We start from the raw sequence: 27,223 nt of genomic DNA on the forward strand, positions 1-27,223 counted from the left end.
ACAATAGAAAAGCTTCCTGAATATCTTAACACCAGGAAAGAATTTCTTAGCTGTGTTTACCTGTAATAAATACATCATTCTGGGTATGCTGTAACAGCAAGCTCAACTGTTTTACATGCGCTGTGCAGTTAACTACATTGACTAGAAACAAACAATCATTTTGTTATGGATGCATCAGATCCAAGATAAATCTAACAACAGAGTTTACAGTCCACTGGATTCTTATTCTTTATCTTGCTGTACAATAGAAATTGTTATCTGTCTAGTATCAGCTTCAACCTATAAAACAAGAGTATGTTGTCGTCGTGGTTCTTCAAGCACTCGATGTTCATGGAGATAGGACTAACAGGTATATCCAAAAAATATTAAAGGATCAATATTTTTGTGTATTGTTCAAGATTTTTCATGTGATACAGCTTTGTTTGTTGAAGAACACTTAATAAAGGCTCATTCTCTTCTCTTTTTTTGTTGTTGTTGATAACTACTCTTCAGCGTAACATCCAAATTTGGGGAAATTAGTCACTGATAACAAAGCAGTCATGGGTCCGTGGACTCATGCCCATGATTCTTTTGTGTGGTTTTCTGGTCTGTAGTCCAGTTCTATTACTTGTTTCGATGAGAGATCAGTTTCATTCTGGATATTGTCACAGGCATGTCTGGTGTTCCTTACAGGTGTGAAATGTGTGTAAACCTGATGGAAAGTCGAAGAAGGACATTGTTAATTTTCTTAATTGATCGCCTTCAGAGTTTTGTGGAGCTTCCTCTTATTCATTGGCTTCAAAATGAACTGTATTTATAAATTGTACATATTTTCTTAATGGAGTTCAGGATATAGGCTTAGAGAAAGCTGTGTATCTATTTGTCAAATGCAACTAGATTTTGAGCCAATCAGACACATGTATTTAAAACTTGTGCTTGATTTTTTTTAAAATTGAGTTTAAATGCAACTCTTTCTGCAACGGAACCCTGCAATCACATCTTTATAGTCAAAGTGAAATGGATCATTTGACGGTGTCTTTCTGTGACATCCTAGACAAGTGCAAAGGGGTGTGTTGTACTTGACCTATGGCATATGACACATGGGGAAAAGAGGTTTTCCTAATTTCTTAGAATATTGAGGATTGTGTTTTAGATTTTGGTTGTTTTTTTCACAGAAAGGATTAAACTATTTAAAGACATTTTAACAATTTTTGGGAAACATACTTACTCATATTGAGACCTGATAAACTGGTGTTAAGTTGGTAACATATATCTGTTTGTATCTCAGGATTGTCTTTGAAGACAACTGTTCTTTGAGCTCTACATACCTGAACTATTTCAGCAGTAAAAGGTTGTCAAGACTTTGTTTAAAGATTTGTTCTTTTGTTTGTCTGTTAAAAATGAATTATCATCTTCCATGGACTGAAATTCATTCTGGAGGACAACTTGAAGCACTTATTGACAGCCGTCCAAAGTCTTAGATGTTTATCAAGTTCAGTGGCATTTGGTTGTTGACAATTCTAACCAGAAGAATAATATTGACTGAATCTGTATTCTGCATTGGTGGAATAATTTGTTGCTTCACGCTTCATTTGCAAATCTTAAGAATTTTTCATCGCTTGAAAGAAAGAAAAAAAAAATCCTATCCTTTGAATAGAATGTTTTATTGTTTTTACAATCCATGTTTTGAATAAAAGAAAGCAGTGGTGTGAAAGATAAAAGATACCTACAGTAATTACTGCTTTGGATAGCAACCTTTCAAATTTTATTGCCATGGAAACGGGTGAACGCAGCATAAAATATGTAGCATAGATAATGGAAATTATGCTGATATTGAATGCTTGCTCTCCATCTGTCTGTATTATAGACTGCAGTGACAGTGCCATGGGGATTGTTGGCTACTATATTACTGTGATGCTAATTGACATAGTGGATGTGTACGTGTAGCCGTCCTTTAATGATGTGATGCAAATTAAGCCTTGGATTTGGAAGAAAATGCTTGATAGGGGTTAGGTGATGCCCTGAGAAATATTCTGTAAGGCATTGTGATATTTTCTTCGACAAACCTGCGACCATGATATGGATTTCATTCAGATTCTACCTCTAGAAGTGCTGGCTTGATGCATCAAGAAGTGAATGAAGAGTTGAGGCTTCCAAGCTTGAATAGCTATTAAATACTTTGAGGAATCATGATGCTATCCACTACTTTAAAACTTGTAGCCGTGTTAGGATGAGATTTTGGCTTGATCAGACTGTACTTTAATACGTCATTACAAGTTACTTTTCAAACACTCAACATACTTCCGATGTCTCTCTATGACTAACACCAATCAGATGATGGTCATCACCGACCTGCCAGAGGATGCGGTCCCTGCTACCATGGCAACCGGGGACTCCCCCTCATCCTCGCCCTCCTCTTCTTTACCCCGGACGGCTTCTCTCCCCCGCTACAGCCCGTCCAAGCTGGAGCGCAAGAACTCACTACCCATGTCCATCGTGAATTCTCTCCTCATGTACAGGAAGAAGCCACAACCAGAGGCTAAACCAGATAGTAAGAAGGGCACCGCATCCAGGACCAAATCGGACGGGAGCGACAACGAGGGCACCATGCCTTCTTTCTCCGTTTCCGGTAGCAACAGGGAGGAGGCCAAGTCCTCTGCCAAGAGGTTGTCGGCATCGAGAACGAAGGACGAAGAGGGCAGGAGTGCTCTGGATGATTGCGAGTCAGTGACGCTAGGTAGAGAGGTAAGAAATAAAATGATCCTTGAACATATGGCTTGTTATTGTAGGTTTGGGCATGGTGGTCTCTTCATGGGGAAGGTGAGTGTTTAACACACCACCACCATAAGACGCATCATTCTCTTGGAAGGTACTACTAAATTCATCATTGAATTATATTCTTTTCTTTTAAAGATATGGAAAAAATTAATGCCTTTACCCCTCAGTCCCCTCAGTTATCTCACCCATAATAAAAAGCACAACAATTGGGAATATTGGTAGTGCACTTTGGTGCATCAATTAAACAAAGGTAAAACATAAAACATGGGAACATTTTAAAGTTTGGAGGCCTATGGGTCATATACTTGAACCCATGTCTTACACTACAGTTTGAGCAAGTTAAACCCTTTAACTGTCACAAAGTTGACAAGTAAGTAAGTGATCTGTGTTTAAGCCCAGATATACATTTAGTAGTTCATGGGCAATGCACCCACTAAGAAACTCAAAGCATTGTAGAACTCCATTGATTGATAAGTCCTTTACTTGGATCTGATTAAAAAGCTCTTGAGATGATTTCCTCTACTGGTAAGATAACAAAAGCAATGAGCATGTCATGGCAACTCCTATCTTGTTTATGGATTGCTAATTGGAAATGCAGGCACTGGTTAAACGCAACCACCATAAACATCTGTAGTAAAATCACCATATATGACAATTACAGTGAACTATCGAAGTTTGTATTAGCCTTTTGACAAGGCTTTGTGACTTCCCTATATTCTTACTCGAGTAGTGGCTGAAACAAGCATTTGAAGAGGGGAGAATTGGAAACCAGGGTGCCGTTTCATAAAGCTGTTCGTAAATTAAGAGCGACTTTAAGAATGACTGGTGAACCTGTCTTACGCGCTGAACCATCACCAATGAATATACCATTTTGCACAAGAAAGGATCACCTGTCATTCTCAAAGTCGCTCTTAACTTACAAGCAGCTTTATGAAACACCCACCCGGATGAACGCAAGATCAAGGCCTTTCAGAACCTGTCATTCACTGCTTGCTATGCCCATGTGCCAATCCACATTTTTGGTTCTACGGTACAAGTTTCAATGATGCGAACGAAACATTCGCTGATTGGCCGCTTCTTCCCAGGTAGTGGATTTCAAGGCGGGAACAACAGTCAATATAGAAAAAAATAATAATTGGCATACATATAGCGCTTTATCAATCTACGACTGCTCAAAGCGCTTCACAACTATTATTACCCGGCCACTGGATTCATAGCATTTCAAGCAGCCTGTTAGGCGCCCACGTGCTCAACCAACCACAAGGACGGTTGTTTCCTACCGGTACCCAATTAGCACCTGGGTGAGAGTTGCAAAGTGTGGATTGACACCTTGCCAAAGAACGCTAGGCCATGGTGGGATTCGAACACATGACCCTCTAATTACAAGGCGAGAGTCAGAACTGCTACACTACGACACTTCCAAAATCCAAGTCAGGTTCCTAAATGCCCCGTAAATGGCTCGTTCATGCAGATTTGAGTAATTATAGTCGCTTGGTTTATGATATATATGCGTCATTATCAGAAACGGGGCTTTGTCTAAAGTCTAATGTATAATTAGCTTTGGAGCTGCCCCCACAGCTTTTTTAAATGTTTGAAATGCCCCCACCCTAGTTAGTATGAAACTCCGGTGGGTAGAAAAAGGGGGTTGAGAAGGCTGCTACTACAATATTATAGATTATTACAATTTCAGTTAACCAGATAATGAAAGATTAATTCCTCAGCTAATATTTTAAAATTTTACTCGTAATTCTGACACCATGCAGGCATGGATGACGTATACGTATTGAGAAATTTAGAGCAATTGATGTGGAATTATTTGATAGTTAATTAACAGTTTTAAATAGAAGGTTCAAGTCATTCTTATTTCAATTCTGAGTAGAAATTGAGAGATAAAGAAGGTATGGAAATATAAATATATATGTATTACCCAGGCTTTAGATTTAATTATGAAAACTATCATGGAAACAGGAAATAGGTTATATGTTGACTTGTTGACTTCATATTCTTGAATCTTGACTCTGAATTTCCTTGATACTGCAAATTACAGATATCATACAATCAAATGGAATACACATGGATGCATTTCCTAGTCTGTGCCTACATATGCAACCCAACTACAGATTCATACAGTAGATATTCCTCTTTATTAAATGATATTTATTTTAGAACTACAGATTCATACAGTAGATATTCCTCTTTATTAAATGATATTTATTTTAGAACTACAGATTCATACAGTAGATATTCCTCTTTATTAAATGATATTTATTTTGGAACTACAGATTCATACAGCAGATATTCCTCTTTATTAAATGATATTTATTTTAGAACTACAGATTCATACAGTAGATATTCCTCTTTATTAAATGATATTTATTTTAGAACTACAGATTCATACAGTAGATATTCCTCTTTATTAAATGATATTTATTTCAAAGGCAAACAAAAGCAATGAACTTCCTCGAATTATATGAGGATTTTTTCAATTATTATTTCATGTAGGTATTTAAGATGGATAAGCTGAATTTTTCCTAATGAAAGAAGCATTGTTTGCAAAATATTTGATGATTCAGTCTCCTGATTAAGTGCAATGTACATAATATTTACAATAACTCAGGCATGAGGAAGTACTGAGAATAATGTTTGTGGAGGCATTCATGGCTATATATCATTTTCATTAAAAACAAGTGAGTAATGCTAGAATATTTCTAAGCAGGTGTCAAAGTCCAAACCTTTGTTTTTATTTTGCTTTCTTTCCATCTGAAGTGATTTAATTACAGGAAGAAAAAAGAGACTAGTGCAGAAAACAATTCAAATTCAGAAGGAGGTCTATGCCATTTGGTATGGGTGGTTTACAATCCTGGATTTGTAAACATCTTTTCTTTTGGCTCACTGCATGGACATTGCAGAATTTAGAAAATAATACCCCTTTCATAAACCCAATAAAACCCAATTATGCGGCTAATAGCAGCATAATTAGGTCTTAAAAATCAGAGGAGGACAAGAGTTATCCGCATTAATCTGATGCTGCTATTATCCGCATAATAGCGGCATCGGGACAAGATTTTGACTTTATGAACGTATTCCAAATTAATGCGGATAATTGCCATGGTGCGGTCACAAGGTCACCCTTTTCCAACACAACCGCATCGGAGGGGGTGTGTCCAGTTGTCATGACGATTATCCACCTTTTTCAGGACGGGCGCTCGTAAAAAATAATGCGGATAATTTTCGGAGTTTGTGAACGCAATTTTTATTGAATTATCCGCATTACTCTTAGGCGGCTAATTGGAGGATAGGTTTTATTGGGTTTATGAAAGGGGTATAATATGGATGCATTTATGTGACCTTACAAGCTATAATCACAAACATGATTCAAAACACAAACATAAATCACGGTAACTGCAGAATCAGGGCTTGGTCGACCCTCTCTCCAATGCCATTTCTCCCTCGCTTCAAGCCTAGCCAGTGCGTGTCGGAGGGTGCACTGTTTGACTCAGGCAGTATAGGTCAACTTCAACTCAGGTTTTAATTGCTAAAGTTACACAACATCAATTTTTTATACACATGTGCAGCTACTGTGTGAAGCAAATCGAAGAATACCAATGTCCGTGCGCAGTATGGCATGAATGCAGAAGTTAGGCGACACAATGACGTCATAGAATCATGATCCAAGTCACATATTCCACCTTTTTCCAACGTGTTTCTGCAGAAGCGTCTTTCAAAACTTTTCAAAATCATTATTCTGTGGTATTCTAAACGCACTCTGAATTTGATACATCATAGATCATGTAGAGGATGGAAATCATAAAATTCACCCAATTTGTTTACACTATTTGTAGAGTTCACACACTTTATTTGATCTATTCATAAAGCCTTTGTTTACAAATTATAATTTCCTCCTATTAAAGCCTCTTTATTTATCTATCGTCCATGGCGGACGGCATTTGTATATCAATGAGTCAGAAAGAAGAGGATCGAGGGTATTTGTATTCCAGTTCATCATGACTTGGCCGTGAACCAGAAAAGCCTGGTGGTTGAGTCGCTGCTAGGCAAGCAGTAGATGACAGGTTCGAATCCCACTGGTTTCAATTTGTTTCTGACTTATGATTTTCATTACAGATCGAGCATGCGATCTTAAACACATAGGAGTAATGCCGAATTTTTTTTTTACAAATTATAATTTCCTCATATGAAAGCCTCTTTATTTACAATTCTGACATATTATAATATTGACATTTCTGTAGCATTTGCAATACTCATTTACATTAGGGTAGCATAATGGATAATTTCTGCTTTTACATTGTATTTGTTTTATTAGCTTGAAACACAGATGAGCACGACCCCTAACTATGGATCTGACATGGATGAGGTGGATAGTAGCTCTACACCAGACCCGCAGAGAACCAAGGCCCTCATTGAACATTATCTCACAAAGATAGAACGGACTAAAGAACTTATCAAGGCTGAACAAAAGGCAAAAGATGGTAAGAAGTTCAGAGATAATTGAAGTGAAAAGTGCGTCAAAAGCAAGTGATATAAAGTGAGTGGTGAGTGATAAATGAGAGATAACTAAATCTCTCTTTGAATGTATCTCACTATTAAGGAAAAAGGAACTAACCAAGGCTGAACAAAAAGCAAAACATAAGAAGTAAATAGTGATAAAGTGAACTACAGCTCTCGTTGAAGACTGTCACCAAGGAAGGAAAAATCTCTCTGTAATGCTAATGAAGAAAACTTTATTTGAAAAAAAATATTGGGATTCTGCAGTTGATAGCCTGATAAGAAATTCTAAAATAAAATTGCCTTTGGTGTTTTTTTTTTATTGTAATAATAAACATTTCTATCACCAGGGGCTAACCTGTGTTTTTTTTAATTTAAACTATTTTTAATTTTTTCAAGAGTCCCGTTTGTTTATCATTGTCCTGTATCAAGAGTTTGCGTAGTTGTACAATTAAAGCTAATCAAAACAATGAAAGAGAACATGTCAAGTCTCATCACAAACTGGGGAGCGTTTCATCAACATTTTTGTCCGACAAGTTGTCAGACCTTACATCTTTCTTTGATTTTGATTGGATGAGAAGCAATGTTACTATGGTAACTGTCAAGTATAACAGGATCTGTCGGATAAAACGTCTGACAAGGCCTTTCATGAAACGCTCCCCTGTAGTAACCTAGGAATGTTAATTGACCGTGAAGTGGTTAACGGGATTCATGCAAAACTAACACAAGAATTGCTCCTTTTCTTGTGTTGAGGAAAGGGGTTTTTAAGGTCCTGCAGATTTAATTGAGCAATGTTGTGCCATTGCAAATCATGGGCCACCATTCTAAGAGTTGCAATAGATCCAAATCAAACTAATAAAACCATTGAAATTAATGAGAGAGAGCCTGAACCTCATTTAATACTATTATTATAAGATGGCGAACTGTATGCTGAATCCGTTAACCCCTTTTCTTTCCTCTTATCTACAATCCTCTTCTTGAAGATAATGTAACAGAGTACCTGGCGTTGGCGGAACATGCAGACAAGCAGCAGATTTCCAGAATTAAGACTGTCTTTGAGAAAAAGAACACACGATCAAACACAAATATTTCAAACTTACAAAAGAAGCTTGAGAATTATCAGAGAAGATTATTTGATTTGGTGAACTATGGTGCATCGGGACCAAGGAAACCTAAAGAAGTCCTCCAAGGAATGCATCAAGGTCTAAAGTAAGTCTGGAAATTACTGTGATTTTATTCAAATTCTTATCTTTACCTGTAAGCTAAATTTAAAGATATTCCACGGGAGGGGGAAGGGGAAAAGATAGAACTGGAATAGATAGGCCTTTCATTTCCTACCAGATACTTATTTGGCACCTGGGTGGAAAGTGGCAATGTCTGGATTAATGAATCAAACACACAACTGTCTGATTACAAGAGTCAGAACCACTACACCACAGCTCTCCTCTAATCATACAGTTTGTCGCCTTTATCATGAACTGTCCAATCTGCGTATTTTCCAACGAAAGTTAGTTTTGCCTAAAACACCTTTTTAAATAAGCATTTTTGTCTCGCCTGCATAGCAGAGCAAGACTATAGGCACCGCTTTTCCGACGGCGGCAGCGTCATCAACATGAAATCTTAACCAAGGTTAAGTTTTTGAAATATCATCATAAATTAGAAAGTATATGGACCTAGTTCATAAAACTCGGACGTAAGGGGTTATGCGTAGGGATACTTTGGAGAAAACCACAAATCTCTGATAATTAAGTACATGGCCTATGGAAAAGTTGTCTTTGCCCCCTGTCATATTTTACTTACCCAGTTGCCAATTCTTCATAGTCTTTATCTACATAGTCTTTAGGTATCTCAATTTATAAGCAGCTATAACTTTCTTATTGCTTGTCTGATCTCTTTTAAACTTTCACCATTCTGTTTTATTTATTTTTCTCCTGTCCAACACATGTTATGACCAAGGCTGGATTCCCCTTTATTTTGAATCAGAATTGTTCAAAATAATGACAAACCCACATATTCACAGAGGAATGGTTTACATGTACACTGTAATGAGGAAAAGTGGAAGTATTTCATGTTCTGTATGATAAAATGTAGCAAAAATTGTGAGTGTGACTTCATTGGTTTCCTCATCAACTGCTTACTGCCTCGGTTGTGTGTTTTGTGAAATGAAGCGTCCTTTTATAATGCCAAAATTCTTTCATTTTAAATATGATTTTTATTCTTGTACAAATCAACTTGATGTTGGGAGGCCTCAACCTTGCATATCCATGACTTCCTCCCTGGTGTTTTCGTTAAATATTTGCAAATAATGTAGGCGGAGGCTGCGGCTCCTTGTAGGCCCATATATCTTTGCTATTATGCTGAACGTAAAACAATGTGTTCCATTCATCTATGATTCGATGTAGGTCATCATCAACCTTGCCATCATGATCATCATGATCATCGTCGTCACCATCATCATGATCATTAGTATCATCGTCATCATGATGATGATGATCATCATCATCACATCATAATCAACACCACCACCACCATCATCATACCCTTATTCTCATCATTAACATCATCATCGTCAATGCATTATCATCATTGTCTTTATCATCTTCATCTTTATCTTCTTCATCATCATCATCACCATCATTATCACCACCATCATCATGATCATCATCATCATCACATCATAATCAACACGACCACCACCACCGCCACCATCATCATCATCAATGCATTATCAACATCTTTATCTTCTTCTTCATCATCACCATCATTATCACCACCATTATCATGATCATCATTATCATCATCATCATCATTATCATCATCATCATCATCACATCATAATCAACACGACTACCGCCACCATCATCGTCGTCATCTTTATCTTCATCATCATCATCACCATCATTATCACCACCGCCATCATGCTTATCATTTTCGTCATTTATGTTTTTACTGGCTGTATTATTAATTATGGTTTTGTCTTTTTCCAGGGGCGTTCGGGACAATATACGAGAAGGAATAACGGGATTCTCGGGGTGAGTCTCATCTCTAAACATCTTTCAATTATTAATCCATATATTTTGTTCCTTATATTAATTTCTCCTTTTTGTTAGCCAAGTAACTTTCATTTGATTATTAAAAAAAAAAAACTTCACCGAAAGTTGATGAAATTTCATATTTCACATCTTTACATCCGATGAATGCTCATCTATTTTTCATATTTCCTTGATATTAGTATGATTTAGTTGGAGACTATCAAGAAAATGAAGTATGTTCCCTTCTTTCCTGAATCTGGAAAATTGTTTTCAGTTGATGTCATACTAAATCAACTAACAAGAATTTTTACATGTTGGACCATAGTATGAAAAATTCTGTTATTCCAAAATAGACCTAACCTTAAGTTTGGTGCCAACTGATGAGTCAAGAATATGTCATTGAATTATTGATATCGAACTTATTTATGCCTTTGGAGTCCTTTTCTCGATAAAAAAAATAAAAATAAATTGTATCACCGTCAAGATGGATTTGTAATGCATTATGGGTAAGGGTAAGGCAATAGTTCATTGACTTGCCTTGTTTTTTGACTGCCCTGTTTTTTGAGTGGTACAATTTTTTTTCCAAGTCGAGAAAAGGACCCCAAAGGTATTTTATATCAATGATCCAGAGAATTATCCTTGTCTGATCCACCAGCACAATTTGTAAGTTTAGAACTTAAGGACTATTTGTGGAATGACAATATTTGTTTTGCCCAAATTTTTCATATGTTGGTCCTACATGTACACATTCATGTTAGTTGATCTAGCGTGACATCAACTGAAAATGATATTTCCGGGTTATTCTTCATTTTCTTGATAGTTTCCAACTAAATAAAACTAATTTCAAAGAAATATGGAAAATTTATGGCCATTTCATGGATTTCAAGATGCAAAATGCGAAATTTCAGCAACTTTTGTTGAAACCAAGTTTTTTTTTTTTTTTTTTTGGGGGGGTTCTTTTTGTGTGTTACCCTGCCATTAAAACATAAACACCCATTTGTTAATAGTGTTTAAATGTTTTTCAAAATAGAGCTTATTACAAGTTGTTTCTTACAGTTGTCATGATCATGTTTCATCAGCCTATAATCTAGGCGGAGGCTGCAGTTATTGTCTTTGCTGTTATGCTGAACGCAAGCGATACGTCTGATGTGGCAAAGACTACAAATTGTGGATGCGTTTGCAGCCACCGCCTATACACTCCCGTTTTGCTTTGGATGTTTTTTTTATTTTATTATCGACAATGAAAGGATGCCAGTTTTTTGTACGAAAAATTATCGTGCATATGTATGAAGAAGAATTAAATTGGACCAATCAGAAATGCGTTGGAAAGAAGAAGGTAATGCATATCTAATATATAAGTCACGTGACATGACCTCACTTTCTTCATCCAAAATGGCGAGTACGAGAACTCGTGAGAAACTTCTGCATGAAAGTTTGGATTATGCTGCCGATAAACTCGGCATTCCTAATGAAAAATTCAGAGACCTTCAAGAATCTGCCGTTGGTAGCGTTATTGACGAGAGGAGGGATACATTTGTTGCTTTACCAACAGGAAATGAAAAAAGCGCAATCTACCAGGCAATGCCTCTGTGTTATGATTATCTTCATGATCACGGCTTTTATGATGAAGATGTCGCAAGTCATTGGCACACGACCAGCAATACAGGTCCCGGTAAATCCGCCATTTTCAATTAACATGAATGTTGATTAGGCGGACGGGAGTGTATAGGCGATGGCTGCCTCGCAGCCACAAATCCGTAGTCTTCGCCAGATCAGACAAATCGTTTGCGTTCAGCATAACAGCAAAGACAACTGCAGCCTCCGCCTAGATTATAGGCTATGTTTCATCAGATGTAATTTTAAAAATGCCTATATCAATAGAAAAAAATTTAAAGGCAAAGTGTGAGGCAAGTGGAAACGATATTGAGTTGGGAGAGCATATTCTCATTTACACCTTGGTATAAGAAGTTGTTAAGGAATATGAATAGTTGATAAACTAAATCATGAATTTTACTCAAAGCAATGGAATCCCCAGCTATCAAGCGTGGCAACAATGCAACAAAGTTTATGCAATTGATGCATGTAGAAAGATGCTTACTACCAAATATTATCAGCCTTCTTGTGATATATATTTCTTTATGTTTCTTGTCTACAATTTTCTTACAAACTTTGAACCTAACAGTGGGGTGGCAGATAAGATAGGCGAGGGTTTGTCGGGCCTATCGGAGCTCACTCACACCGCGGCAAGGTGCGTTGTTTGATATACAGTACCTAGCTATATGCACAATGCACTGCGTGCTTGATAATATGCTACAGAATACCCCGTCCTTCTCATCTCCCTCTTCAACTCAATCTTCTTCACTATCTTTTATTTTTTTCTTTTTCCCTTCCATCTTCTCCCAATAACTTTTCAACTTCCTCTCCTTAATTCATCCTTCCATCTTTTCTATCTCATCTTCTTCTGTTTCCTTTCCTGTCAACAACTTGTGTTACATCCTTTCTTCCTCTCTCATTTTACCTCTTCCCCTTTCTGCACCCTCTCTCCTTCCCTCTTCCTCATATCATATTTCCGTTCATGTCTGTATTTGCTATCATTTCTATTTCTCATATTTATCTTCCCTCCCATCTCTCTTTGCTGTTTCAGTCCCTGCCTCTCCTCTTCTTCCCTTCTTCTTCATCCTCCTCTTTCTATTTTCCTTTCTCTTCCTCTTCTCTCTCTTCCTCTTCTTCCCTTCCTCCTCATCCTCCTCTAATTGCTCATCTCTTCTCTCTCTGTTCTCTTCCTCCTCTTTTTCCCTTCCTCCTCTTCCTATTCTCCTTTCTCTTCCTCTTCTTCCCTTCCTCCTCTTCCCCTTCCTCCTCTTCCCCTTCCTCCTCATCCTTCTCTAATTGCTCCTCTTCTCTCTCCATTCTCTCCCTCTTCTTCCCTTCCTCCTCTCTCTTCCTCTTCTTCCCTTTCTCCTCTCTCTCTTCTTCCTCTTCCCTTCCTCCTCATCCTCCTCTAATTGCTCCTCTTCTCTCTCTCCATTCCCTTCCTCTTCTTCCCTTCCTCCTCTTTCTATTCTCCTTTCTCTTCCTCTTCTTACCTTCCTCCGCTTCCCCTTCTTCCCTTCCTCCTCATCCTCCTCTAATTGCTCCTCTTCTCTCTCTCTCCATTCTCTCCCTCTTCTTCCCTTCCTCCTCTTCCTATTCTCCCTTTCTCTTCCTTTTCTTCCCTTCCTCCTCGTCCTCTGATTGCTCCTCTTGTCTCCATTCTCTTCGTCCTCTTTTTCCCTTCCTCCTCATCCTCTATCTTCTCTTTCTCTTCCTCCTCTTCCTCTATCTCTTCATCCTCTTTCTTCCTCCCATCCTCCTTGTCCTCTTCCTATTCTCCTTTCTCTTCCTCTTCTCTCTCTTCCTCATCTTCTTTCTCTTCCCTTCCTCCTCTTCTTCCTCTATCTCCTCTTTCTCTTCCTCCTTCTCATCCTCTTCCTCTATCTCTTACTCCTCTTTTTTCCTCTTCATCTTCCCTTTCCACTTCTTCACTAATCTTGGTACCTATCCTTGTTTGGAAGCCCTCCTCTATTTCTTCTCCCACTTTTCTCTTAATCCATAATCTCCATCTGTTTCCCCTTTTTTTAATCTTTCTCTCCATCTTTCCGCTTCCTGCACGATATCCCTTTTAACCTTTCCCACCCAATCCTTGAGGCCTAATGTTGTCCTTTGTTCTGTAATGGTTCCCAACATCTTTTATTAACCTATATGAGAATCATACAACTTGCTTTTCCTTGTAAACAAAGGTGAAGCCCCCACCCCCGGTCACCCATTAACCCTCCCCCCCCCCCCTCCGTAAAAGTGTGATTCAAGTTATTGTTTAGAATTGAATCTGTTTGGTCAAGGATAGATTTTAAACATCGCTGTCTTATTTTATGGCATTCCCCCTCCCCTTTCCAAAACATCTAAGGCCTTTTCACCCCACCCTTTCTTGACTGACCTCACCCTAACCTTGTTATTCTGTAGTCTAACATCATTTACCAGTTCTCTTGCTACATGTACGTAAAGGTTTTATGATTCCTGTATTGCTCCTAACACTCCAACTAACTTCAAATGTACCCATTGGCATGCGCAGCACACTCGGTAGGCTGCAAATTCTTGAAGTTTGTATAGGCTGAATCAATTTCTCCATTCAACAGCTGTAAAGGCCTGGTCCCTGTGCGTTTACGGATACAAAGATGATATAAACTGTCTTTAGAATATTGCTGTTCATTTTGAAAATCCCATGCATCTTTCTCATACTCATTGAATACATGTTTCATGTGCTCTATCTATATGTCTACTGTGATTTCATCCGTGCAAAGTGTTTTGAGCTGCACAAAGCTTTTAGAACGGATTAACTTTCCGCCATGTACGATGTATATACGCAACATATACAAACAACAAACGTTCCGTGTCCGTCATCATCCATTAAACGTCTATTGTATACACACTGCATCGTCTGTGCATCCTCGCAACTCACATCCACTGCAGCAGAAAAACAGAAAGACTAAGGAAAGAAAAGGTACATGAATGTCTATACATCGTTAGTAGCATGGAAATAGAAAGAATGTAAGCGTAAAGTATTCAAAGCTATCATCCACTTCCATCCGCTAGGCTTCCAATGAACATCCGTTTAACATCCTCATTCTTTTCTCTTCTGTTTTTTACCAATTTCTTGCCACGTTTGTCTGTTTCTGGAGCGGATGAAAATGGATGGAGCCACCCCCGAAATTTTGTTTGTCCGCTGTGTCCTTTATGCATACGTTTAGTGTCCATTGGCCACTGGGACCGGGCCTTAAAAAAAGCAACGTTTTTAAAGTGCACTCACATTCTACTCTTATGCTTCATGCATGTAGTTGAACCTTATTATAGTTGATATTGAGATAGGTCATGCTTTCCTTCCATTCATCCAAGTCATCACCATTTTCGTATATTTATTTTGTATTAAATATTTTTTTTCATTTTGTAATAATTTTTGTTTTCTTTTGTAATAAATATTTTTTTCATTTTTTATTATTTTCAGTATCATCTTATTCTTATCTCATTCTCCAGCAATGAGGATTATTTTATTATTCTCTCTGTTTACATATTTGTCTTACATGTCATCCATTTCATTAAGCAATGCTCATGGATCCTCACTTACAGTCTAAATTTTGATTCTTTAGGTATTCGCCATATTTTTTTTCTATGTTTAGGATTTTGTTTTCAATTTTAACTGAATTTTTGTCTCGCCTATCTTTTCTAAACCAAATTTATAAGAATTCTAAGTCTCCAAAATAGTCTACGTAAGATCTAAGATTAACATTAGGCCTATACGTTTGGTCTAACATAACGTTAGATCTTGGTAAACTTACCTTATGTAAGCATTAATTCTTGAACAACTTCAACAATGCTGGATGATTGATACATCTGTCATATCGTAGTCAGTTCCCTTGAGCTTCTTTCCAATAATGTATTTATTTTTTAACATTACTCAATAAATTATTTGGGATAGAACAACCAGAAGACAAGAATCTGTATCGTTCCATCAATATGTCATATCCGTTGTGCACACACACGCAATAAGCGTGTAAATGCGTGAGTTGTCTAAAGTTTTCGATTAAATCACGCTGATATTATGGTGTCCACAATCACTGCAGAAAGCAACATTTTGCAAGCAATCAAATGGTGATCTCGGCCAAATTTAACGATGCCCGTTGTCGCGTACATAAAACGTGCGCACTGCAAACACAAGTGTTTTTACCTGTGATGCCTGGGATCTCGGTGCATGGATTTATTAGCCAAAATCGTATGGATCCAACATCGCATGGATGCTGATATCGTTGTAAAATGGGCTGAATGATCAAACAACCAATCAAATGACAAGAATCTATATAGGTGTCATATGAAGATGAATGGTGCATGGTCGCCAGCATGACCTTCATTGTTGTGTCTTGTAAGAGTTACAATGTTTGGAATTCACTAAATTTTGGCATAAATTCCATCTGATATCTTGCACTTTCTTAAATATTTTACAAATAATGAATGTTTATGAGTGCAATGGACAGAATACTTCATGAGGTGAAAGATGAAATGATCCATTCAACGCGTCTGAAAGTTTGATTGATGGAATTCTCTGCATCATCCACCATAGTGACACTAGTTGTTGCTTGTGAGATTGTGTGAATATGAACTTTGAACAAATAGAATCTGATAATTACAGAAATTTTCATGATATCTATCTTTTTCTCTGCCCCTAATTGCAGTGCAATGGTCTCCAAACCTAAGGAGTTTGCCAGTAAATTCAAGAACAAATTTGGAAGCGCAGATAACCTTGATAGCATAAGTAAGTAATGTAGTGTAAAGTCCTTTGTTTTGTTTGATAAATTATATCTCTACAAGATGGTGATTATAAGATTTGTTGAAGGTAAAGTCTTAAACGAGTTCATACAAGTTCTTCGTAATGAAATCTTAGTCAAAATATTTTTTCTGACAGTCAGACAATAGTCCTTTTCGGACCTTTGGCAATATTTTCTTATCATTTTTTCTGCTATTGTTACAATAAACTTTTTGTCAGGGTGAACCTCCCCTCTTAATATGGCATTTTAAAACCATTAGAATGTAAATTTGAATATAGCGCCCTCTCTCAGTTGTTTTTATTTTTATTTGAAATAGCCGTTTGAGCACTTTCTTAAAATTGTTACAGTGCGTCTCACAAATAAGGAAACCAGTTCTCAGAGATAGATTTCACAATTATGAAATATGTTTTTGATATAAATTTGATACTCGTGGCAAGAGTTGAATCTCATCTCTAATTTGAAATCAACAGCATAGCAAATCATTCATGCGTGGCAGATTACAAACATGAAATATTGAGGCATATCAGAAACGATTTATGCTGAAACTCAAGTGTGAATCTGATTCCACTAATTTCAGACATCAGTGAGAGTCTTAACAATGAATATAAAAGAAATGTAACCCCCTCCCCCCCCCCAGTGAAGACTTATAGGTTTCTATTCATTTGAGCACTTAAAAACAGTCTGTGCCAGTTTCTTCTGCAAATTGGAAAAGAATCTCACAGTTTTTCTTTGTACAAACCTTTCGAATCACACTACTTCTAACACAACATGACAAAACGGTCTTGATGCCGGTGAAAAACACTAGATAGCCTATTGTCAAAGCATAATTTGAGTTTTTCCTATGCAAAACACTCAACTGGTAAGCAGTGAATATGCATAAAACTTGTTGTGTTATGTAGCTTATAATTTCCTATTTTTCAACTTCACTTTTAGCTCTTTGATATCCTTCATACCACAACCATTTTGGGGCATATGCATTTATTTAATCTAGTAATGAAATTGAATAATAACATAGACTTTTGGGGGATTTACCAAACTAAAGATAGGCTTTAAGTCAAGAACAGTCAAGAAGTGGTTCTGTCAGCCACAACTAGTACCATTAAATATGCCAAATTATTTGTGAATAGGCCAAATTTGTCATTAAGCCAAGCCGCCACTAAATCCACCATATCATGTGAATATGTAGTCAAGTTTCCAAAGCTAATGATGGGCTTTAAATATTAAAGCATCTTTATGCAAATTTTATTATGGATCAAAATTAAAGAAAATCAGCCCCACGTTTCAGAAACATCAGGGAATATTTTGGGTATCTATAACAACAACAACGGGTTACTGGTCGACCTTCCAAAAAAAACCTTTATGAAAAACTTTCCTTGACTGAAAATAGTTATTTCTGCATCTAGTTAATGTTACTTCTGAAAATAAAAATAATCTTGTGAAAGTAACTAGATGTGACTATGAGGAATATTACAGTTTTAGAAAGGAATCCCAATAAATGCAAACACACAATCAAAATATGTTTGAAACTGTTCTTTTAAATAAACACTGAAACTTTGATCAGATTATTTATATATTTTTTTTATTTCCTTTAAGATAAAATTGATAATAGTTGGCCCCATACCATTTTAAAGTCTTTTTTTTTTTGCATATTACAGAAAAAAAATATTTGAAAAATCTCTTTGTAAATCTTGAGCAATATTATTAACAGTTTTTCCATGTCTGTTTTTATCTTGTTTTTAGATGACGACGATGATCAAAACTCAATGAATAATAAGTCCAAAAGTAGCTGGTTTGCACCCATGCCTGTGGATGCATTGTAAGTTTTCTTTATTAGTATAATGTATTGCGTATGATTTATTAGAATGGTAAAATCAAGTTCTCAGTTATACCTGCCAACACAAACAACTTATTCAAGGAAAAATTGACCAAGTGGGGAGAGGGTCGGGATGGTTGCCTGGCCTAGTGTGGAGCATGAGACATTTAGATATGTTGGAATCAATTTCTTGTGTTTTGAGACACTTTCACTTCTCATTTAAGTGCAAGAATTACCCGACATATAAACATGACCTTTGATATGGAAGACATTTACTATAACAGGGGCGCATGTGTCAAAAATCAATGACAATGAAACCAAAAGAGATGTTTGGTTTAAAGATTGACAAAGTTATACTCATGTACTAATAATAATAATATGGTCCATTCATATAGCGCAGCTGCTATAATTGTATGTATGCTTTAAGTATTTAAGATGAGAAGGGGGACTGGGCAGAGTTCCAATTCAGCACATGCATGATAAAATGGAAGGTAAAAGCTTCAGATATTTTGCATCTGTCATAAAAATTATCCCAACCGGTCATTGGTTTAAACATTTCATGAGGCCGCAGTTAATTTTAACCAACATCACAAAATTGGCAAAAATGCCATGAATCCTGACATCTGATGTCAAAAGCTGAGAAGATGAGCCGTAAGTCATACAAAGACCATTTAGGGCATGGGAAGAGCTTGAATCAAAGGCAAGGACATATTGTTTGTTCTGAATGACGGTATGCATGCATGGAGAGATCATTCACCTTCATCATATTTTATAAATGATTAATGTTACTTTGATCTCATTCAGAGACTGAGATTCCTCATTGTTATTCAATCATATTTCCCCATCTGTTGTGTTTCATACTGATGATGGATATAAACCAAATATATATGGCCTTCAGGGATTTGGTAAAACCATGATTGTGTTAGAATTATAAATCCATGAACCTTTTCTCCAAACTAGAAGACCAAGGTCGGCAAGTGATGGAGAAGAGACCTACAGCCTGACCTCTGGATCAGGACCCAACAATAACGGGCATCCGTTACTAGGCGAGGACGATGTTGAGCATCCGCTGGCAGGAGCTGTTAACAAACTCCAAAGAACCGTCCATGAGTTAACAGCTTCCCACTCCAGACTTCAACAGAATATAGAAGATTTACAGGTAAGATTGGCAAACCTGTATCCAATGGAGATAGGAATAGTAGCTTGATTACGAGCAGATGGTGTTCATGAACAGGATCTTGGAATACATACATGTGGTTGGGAAAATTATGAAAGGGGAAAGAAATGGAGATGTTCTATACAGATTTGGTCTGTATATTCACCAGACAGGTATTAGCTTTTATTAGCGACCTCGTGAATAAATCTTCATTTAACATTTCTGTAAGGAGTCTGTTTATTAAGACTACCTGCTTATAAAGACTGTATTTGGGTCTTCCTTGAGTTGCCTTTATATACAGGTCTCACAGTTTCTTCACAAACAGTGCACTCCAAGTCACAATGGAAAAGTGTTGCTTCTGGAGTACCGCAAGGCTCTGTAATCTCTCCGACTCTCTTTATGTTATTCATTAATGACATCCAAGATCAGATAAAGTCAAGTATGAGGCTATTTGCTGATGGCTGTGTTATTTTATAGAGAGATTTCCAAAAGTACGGACCATCACATTCTTCAACAGGATCTCCAGCAACTATCCAATTGGTCTTCAACCTGGTTGATGAATTTTAATTTTGTTTTTTGTGTATGTTTTGCCTTTAACTCAATTTATATAGCTAGTAGAATGCTAATTTTTGGTGAGAGTATCAATTTTAAATTTCTGATAAATATCTACAAAAAAAGCAAAAATATAATTGATTTCTTATGTATTTTATTGTTTTTTAAATTCTTATGTAATTCTTTATTTTTTCAAACCTTTGTTTATTACCCTATTGTTTTTCTGATGAAATTCGTTGGGGACCCTTTTGCGATCATAAATAGCATAAAATAAATCCATTTAAACCAACAAAAGTAAAAATAATCATACATTTATAATTTTTGGTTGAAAAACACAATTTGCATTGACTTTGTACACGGAATCATTTTTTTGGAGCAATTTTGGGTCTGACATGCACTTACAAAATTTTGCGTAATTTCTGAACCGCTTACCCGGGCGTCGCAAATTTGGTCTCAACAGATGCGCAAGACTTGAAAGTTAAAAGGCAGTGAGTGGCGCGGTCAAAAAGTAGTGAGGATATTTGGCGAGGGGGGGGGGTCAAATTGACCCCTACCCCAGTTTAATAAGGGATAAAGTAATAATTCCATATTCAAATATATTAATGTCTGTACATTTTCATTTCTCTTTACATTTAGTCACATTTGAAAAATAATAAAAGACTAAGTTGCATTTAATGCCTTTCTGAGGGCTTTGCATGTATTGACATTTTTTAAAATTTCTTCTCACCCAATAGAACCAGTTACAGCATCAATTACAGTACTTCAACCAATCTCTGCAAGAGGAGCGATATAGGGCAGAGAGATTGGAAGAACAGCTCACCGATCTGACCGATCTCCACACACATGCAATGAGTAATCTCCAACAAGAGCTTAGCTCCGTTCAGGAGAGATTGGAGTATCGTATGGAAGAGAGGAGCAGAGATTATATCGACTCTGTGGAGCAGTGTCAAACAAGGGTATATCTATAAATGATTTATCTTCTAACCCCCCCCCCCTTCTCCCCCTTATAGGCCAATGTCACTTGTTATAAAGGCAAGGGGCCTATTGCAGAAAGAGTTGCGATTAAACGCAAGTCAAAAAATCAATTGCAAGTCCCAAAAGCGCACTGTTGATGGTTGATTCTTAGAGTTGCGATTGATTGCAACTCTTTCTGCAACGGGCCCCTGTTCAAGTTTTTGGAAGCACAATAGCCTTTTTTGTGTATGAAGCAAGTAGGTGGGAATACATTAGGAAAGTAAGATTGTTCTTCCACATCAATATGGCAAGGAAAGACTAGGTTTCAGTAGTTTGAATATTGGTGCTTTGTATGTTTAACCAATCTGGTGGGTGTTTCATGAAAGTTGTCAGCACTGACTAAATTGTAAGCGCTGACTATTTTAGTGAAATCCTTGGTTTTGATTGGCTGAGAGACACTGGTCGGAGATAGACAACTTTTCATGCTGACAACTTTCATGAAACGGTCCCCAGTTTTCTTGAATTAATCATTCAAAAACTGTTTGATTCCATACCATACCCTAGCCATAGGTATCTTTGGCATAGGGCGATGTGATTGAACACACATTGGAGCAAAGTTGGCTCAGAATAGCTGAAAATATCAGAAAAATTTATTTTGAGTTTTGTGTGGAAATATTTTTTTTTTTTTGCTCATTTTCAAATATACTAACATTCATATTTTTGTAAAAAACATATTTTGTAAATTGACCCTTTCAGCATGTGCTGCTTCTCAATTTTTATGTGCATGTATACCAATAAATAAATAAATTCAGGAGCTGCGTGTTAAGATCTTTAATTTCTATAGATCAAACATACATTTCATCGATTTCTTTGAGAGCTTTATCTCTCATTTCAACTATGCCAGTTTTACGGATCATAAATTTCATTGAAAAGAGGTTTCTATCTTCCTGCCAACAGATATCCAAAATTGAGCTTGCTCAACAGCATCAGCAAGTCATCACGTTAGAAGGTTACGAGAACGCCAACGCGAGGGCGTTACTCTCAAAGTTCATCAACGTCATCCTGCTTATACTAGCCGTCATTCTTGTCATTTTATCCAACGCTGTCAATCTCGTCTCTCCATTAGTACAAACCAAGTAAGATGATTATTGCCCTCAGACTGCTTTGTTGCTAATTCAGTTATTTGGTTAATTCTATCAAGTATGAAATGATCAGTGTCTGTTTTTATATATTTCTTATAAACAATTGATAATGCTCTCAAATTACCATGGCTTAAGCATTTCAAGTGAAATAAGAATGGACAAAATTGGAGGATGTACAAAAAAAAAGTTTTTTGATGGAATTCTCCATTTGGTATAGTAGAAACACTTAGCAGTTCACTGATTTTCATTTCAATTTTTCATTAAGTTCATCTGATTTTTACCAATCTGTGTTAAAAAGTACGAGACAGCTCATGCAATAAAATATGAGAATAATGTATCTAAGGTTGCTTATTAAATATTATGATAATCAGTGCAGTGTTAGAGGGGCAGGGTGGTATCCTACACCCCACTCCCCCCCCCCCCCCGGTGACTTTTTAAAGTGAAAACCAAAAGAAGAGAAAAAGAAAAACAAATAGGGAGGAAGGGTAGAAAAGAGGGCTTGTTTGTTGTAATGTATGATATCTTTATATTTCAATTGAGGAGCAAAACTTATGTCACCATTAAGTTTTCTTACCCCACCCCCCCCCTCCTCCCATGGACTTATGTGAGGCTAAGTGAGGCGAAAGAAGAGAAAAAGAAAAACAAATAGGGAGGAAGGGTAGAAAAGAGGGCTTGTTTGTTGTAATGTATGATATCTTTATATTTCAATTGAGGAGCAAAACTTATGTCACCATTAAGTTTTCTTACCCCCCCCCTCCTCCCATGGACTTATGTGAGGCTAAGTATGGCAAGGGTGGCTGCACGAGACTGAATTTGATCATCTTATGTCTATTTACTTGTTTTTTTGTGCGTGTGTTGCAGGTCTCGTCTCTTAGTCACAATATTCATCGGTGCAGGGCTCTTCTATCTCTGGCAGCAGAGGGAGATTATCGACGGTGCACGGCGGAACTTTGCTCAAAACTATGTACATTATCTGCCCTTCCAGACTCGGTGACACACAATCATCATTCCATCCCAGCCACGTTATTTCTAATGCATGAGACGGATGGACATATTCTGGTCCTTCCCGTGCACTATTGTGATTACGTGGGACTAAGAATTTGACTGGAGTCCCTACTGTCTACATAGATCCATGGGACCGAGGACGAATATCAAAATGCATCCTGAAACCCGAGTGACAGGAACGGAAATGGAATAAGAAAAGGATATGAATTTCTCCTCTCCTCGAAACCAGATATGTTCATTTTCTTGAGGATCGCATTTATTGCACGTCTTTACAATTATTTATTGTTGGGACCATCCGTATTGCAGATTTTCTCTTGGAAATACTTTGAAACCAGGCAACTTGCTGAATCAAGACTCGATAGAGAGAGGGAGTCCTGCCAATAATAATCACTTAGGATCTCACCAAACTCATTGACAAATCATCTCATTTTCCAGAATGTTGTTTAGCTGAATGTTGCCATTTGCTACATTGTTGTTGGGAGTCTGCAAAGAGGACTTTACTTACTTCACCATTGTGAATGTCTGGGACTACAATATTGCATCTTGTGATTTGACTGCCATCTGTGTCAAGTGCTAGAGATAGAGCAGATTTGGAATTTGTCTCTCCTGCATATATTGTTTCATCAAAGCTAAATACTTGTATTAACAAATTTTGTTTGCTGTAACAAACCTTAATTTGTATTTCATCAAAGGGTTTCACTTTAAATTATAATATAAATCCCCTTGCATTGGATTTGTACATGATTTCACGTTTTTGAGCAGTTATGGGTCTGACCATGGACCTATTACGAATGGACATTCAACGAGAGCATTTTATGACCACCACCTGTTTCCAGCTGTCAAAATCGCTGTCTAACCCTTAAAGACCCTGACCGGTGTAAAAACAGTCATATATCAAAATAAAGGTAATGATTCATACAATACAAATATACCAAAAATATTACATATATATCCTTCCATTTCTGACAAATATTAAATAAAAATCAAAGAAACTGCTCCTCCAAAGTACGCTTCGATTGAGCACCCCCACGTCGCCTGGAAATGATGACGTCACGTTGTGTCAGGAGGGATGTGATTCCATAGGTTTGTGTACAAAAGCATTGGGTATTTTCTTCCATTTCCATGTTATGAATCCATATTTTTTTTTCGTTTTCAGATGAAAATGGCACTCAAAATTATTCACTGTTCAAATTGTTGTAAACCTACAACTATTCACTACCTTTTTTGTGATTTCTTTGTTTGGCTCTTATTGGGCCTAAATTGCTATGTCAGGAAAAGTTGTTATACATAATCTAAATGCAGATAGAATTGAAATCTGCGCCAAATAAGCAGGAAATAAAATATGGCAAAAACTAGTTCAAAACTGTAGATTTCATAAATTCAAGCTTGTGGGTAAAAATATATGTGATATCCCTCTGTGATAGAAGTGAAGAGAATGAAATGCGTTATCTGGAAAGCAAAAAATCACCCAGTTTTTCTGTGTACAAACCTATGGAATCACGACGCTTCTTACACAACGTGACGTCACGGTCTCGAGGCAGGTGAAAAGCACAATAAAGCCTATTTTCTAAGCGGGGTTCGAAGCCCGATAATTGGAATATTCACAAGCAAAATACTCAGCTGGGAAGCGGTGAAAATGCATAAAGCATACCTTGCTGTATTTAGTAGCTTATAAGCTTTCGATTGGTATATAATTTATCAATTTCATTTTCGGGTCCGGTCTGGATCGTTAACTTTCTCTTTACGCGGTTTTTACGACGACCGCCTGGGGCGATTGTTTACACAAGCTCCTTTCGGCCATTGATCGTCACCGATCGATCACTGGCCCTCTATCGACCAAAGATGGTCATGTTTTAGCCCCGATTGCCAATAGGGAAAGTCCCTACATTACTTAGAATGCAATGCGCAATTAATATCCGGTTTTTCAGTACATTATTTTAGGCTGTCTATAATGTGCGATTGTCATCTGACCACCAAAAAAATCCCGTTAAATTTAATCAATTCTGTGGAATTTTATGCCCAAATAAAAATCAACTTCTGACCGAAGGTAAGCGCTACTATCGACATCAATACTGTCCGAAAAAGATGCATTTTTAACGTTTTTCCGCACATTTCTCCGTCGAATTTTAACTGCTTTTTTGCCGTAGATATACGGATCTGCAAGGTGATGTCAATGCATTTCATGTGCGGTTATTTGCGATGTACGTAAAAGATACGTTTACGCACGCCTGTTTTCTTGTTTCTGCTATCATTTTCATAGCGCTAACGTTTGCTGCTGTGCGTTGCTTTTGATAAAGTGAACGAACAACATCGCAATGGGTAGGAGCAGCGTACAATTGATTTCCGCTGTCCATCAGTGAGAGCGTGTTTTACGACCGGCTTGATGGGCGTCAGCTGCCAGCGCTCTGTTTATAAAAGGATTAGCGGTGACGGTCTTCGGCCCAAAGGAGGGGATTCGTTGATTGTCCATTCGTAATAGGTCCATGGTCTGACATGCACTTACATAATGTTGCGTAATTTCGTGACCGCGTACCCGGGCATCACAAATTTGGTCTCAAAAGTTGTGCGAGATTTGAAAGTAAAAAGTCAGCGAGCGGCGCGGTTGAAAATTTTCGTGCGGCAGATTTATCGTGAAAAATGTAGAGTGGGCACAATCCCCCCCCCCCCCCTCTGGGCCTTATAGGGTTAAGTCCCTGTTCCTTATTTCTTCCTTAAGAGCATACATATTATATGTATATAATACTTATATTGAGACCAAGATTTATGTTATTGGAATGTATGACTGGATTATTTGGAATTGTTACCGAAGTTTGATGGTGGGAAGTGCAATATAAAGAGAAGTATTATCAGAAAAATAAAGGAAAGTAAACATTTATATGGAATGGAATGAAACGACAAAAGAAATGGAGATGTAGCTTTTTATCCTGTATAAATCTATGTCATGGAGTCTCAAATTTGACAATCTATTGGCGTTTTACTTGTGTCATACCCATCGGTGTGTTATTAAAAATGGTTGTTTTTGTAAGGTCGTTTGTATGCATATGATACACAATGGAGAGGGTAGTAGTGAGAACAATCCACAAAGAGGTACCTCTGTCGCCCAAGGCATAGTTGAATATGCTTGGACTGTTTCAAAGATAACAAGCGTGCATAGTTATACTAATGCCCCAGCAAAATGATATATAGTGATGTGGTTGCTCATCTCAAAAACCATGACCGGTCATTATATTCTACTTCTAATCCCTGATCATAAATACTTACGGCCCTGTCACATCGTTCCAAGCAAGCCTTGCGTGCGACTATTTTTGCTACCAGCAGGTCACCTGCATTTACACTACCTCGCATGTTTCATCGAACGCCGTTTGCCGGTATGGGCGCACGCAAGTCTGATTTGCCTGCAGATAAGTTTCGAAAATGTTCGAAATTTTGTTGCGAGTGCTTGCACGAAACGATGTGACAGGGCCTGTTCACGTTTTATGCAAAAATAAATGTCTGAACAAGCCTGGTAACGTGATCACAAGGAGCCAATCTCATTCACTCTTATTACTCCCATACACAAACCTTTGCTTTAATTCACTCCCTTCTCTTCCATGTAATATTACAGGCAGATGTACTTGAAAGGGGATTAATAAAAGAATGTGTTTTAACGTTTGTCTTCTTCGTTAAATGGTGGTATATTATCACATGATTGAAATATTCTTTTGGAAAGCCTTCTGATACTTTTAAATGTTTGCACACTCGTGTTGTTCCTTGGTCAACTTCTTCCATATTCAAAGTATTTGGCATATATATTGTGTAGATTTTTAAACTTTAGAAGTTAGTAGTGATATAACCCACTATTCTGCATTGGTATTCAGAAGATTCATTGCGATGCATTATGAATAAGTGAAAGGCAGTTGCTACACTCTAATTCTTCCAACACTTCTGTATTTATTTTAATATATTTAAAATTTATA

At 37.2% G+C, this 27,223-nt stretch overlaps 1 protein-coding gene across 15 annotated transcripts; it reads left to right on the forward strand.

Annotated features, from left to right (window-relative positions):
- LOC129261615 (transmembrane and coiled-coil domains protein 2-like) lies at positions 1 to 27,223 on the forward strand. Of its 15 annotated transcripts, none has more exons than XR_010293973.1 (12): positions 277 to 349; positions 2,074 to 2,724; positions 7,079 to 7,244; positions 8,244 to 8,469; positions 10,248 to 10,292; positions 16,553 to 16,632; positions 18,386 to 18,461; positions 19,422 to 19,617; positions 20,901 to 21,122; positions 22,078 to 22,256; positions 23,124 to 24,028; positions 25,747 to 27,213. XR_010293973.1 is itself a non-coding variant. In XM_064101308.1 (11 exons), exons 2-11 carry the CDS (start codon positions 2,587 to 2,589, stop codon positions 23,254 to 23,256), a joined length of 1,464 nt encoding a protein of 487 aa, XP_063957378.1. In that variant the 5' UTR covers positions 1 to 349; positions 2,499 to 2,586; the 3' UTR covers positions 23,257 to 26,099. The 15 variants fall into 15 exon arrangements, 5 of the variants coding, with proteins under 5 accessions (XP_063957378.1, XP_063957364.1, XP_063957356.1 ...); XR_010293964.1 differs by having other exon boundaries at positions 306 to 349; positions 1,847 to 2,724; positions 19,419 to 19,617; positions 25,747 to 27,222; XR_010293965.1 differs by having other exon boundaries at positions 306 to 349; positions 1,854 to 2,724; positions 19,419 to 19,617; positions 25,747 to 27,222.

The sequence above is a fragment of the Lytechinus pictus genome, chromosome 1 (genome assembly GCF_037042905.1).
Source record: "Lytechinus pictus isolate F3 Inbred chromosome 1, Lp3.0, whole genome shotgun sequence".
NCBI lineage: Eukaryota > Metazoa > Echinodermata > Echinoidea > Temnopleuroida > Toxopneustidae > Lytechinus > Lytechinus pictus.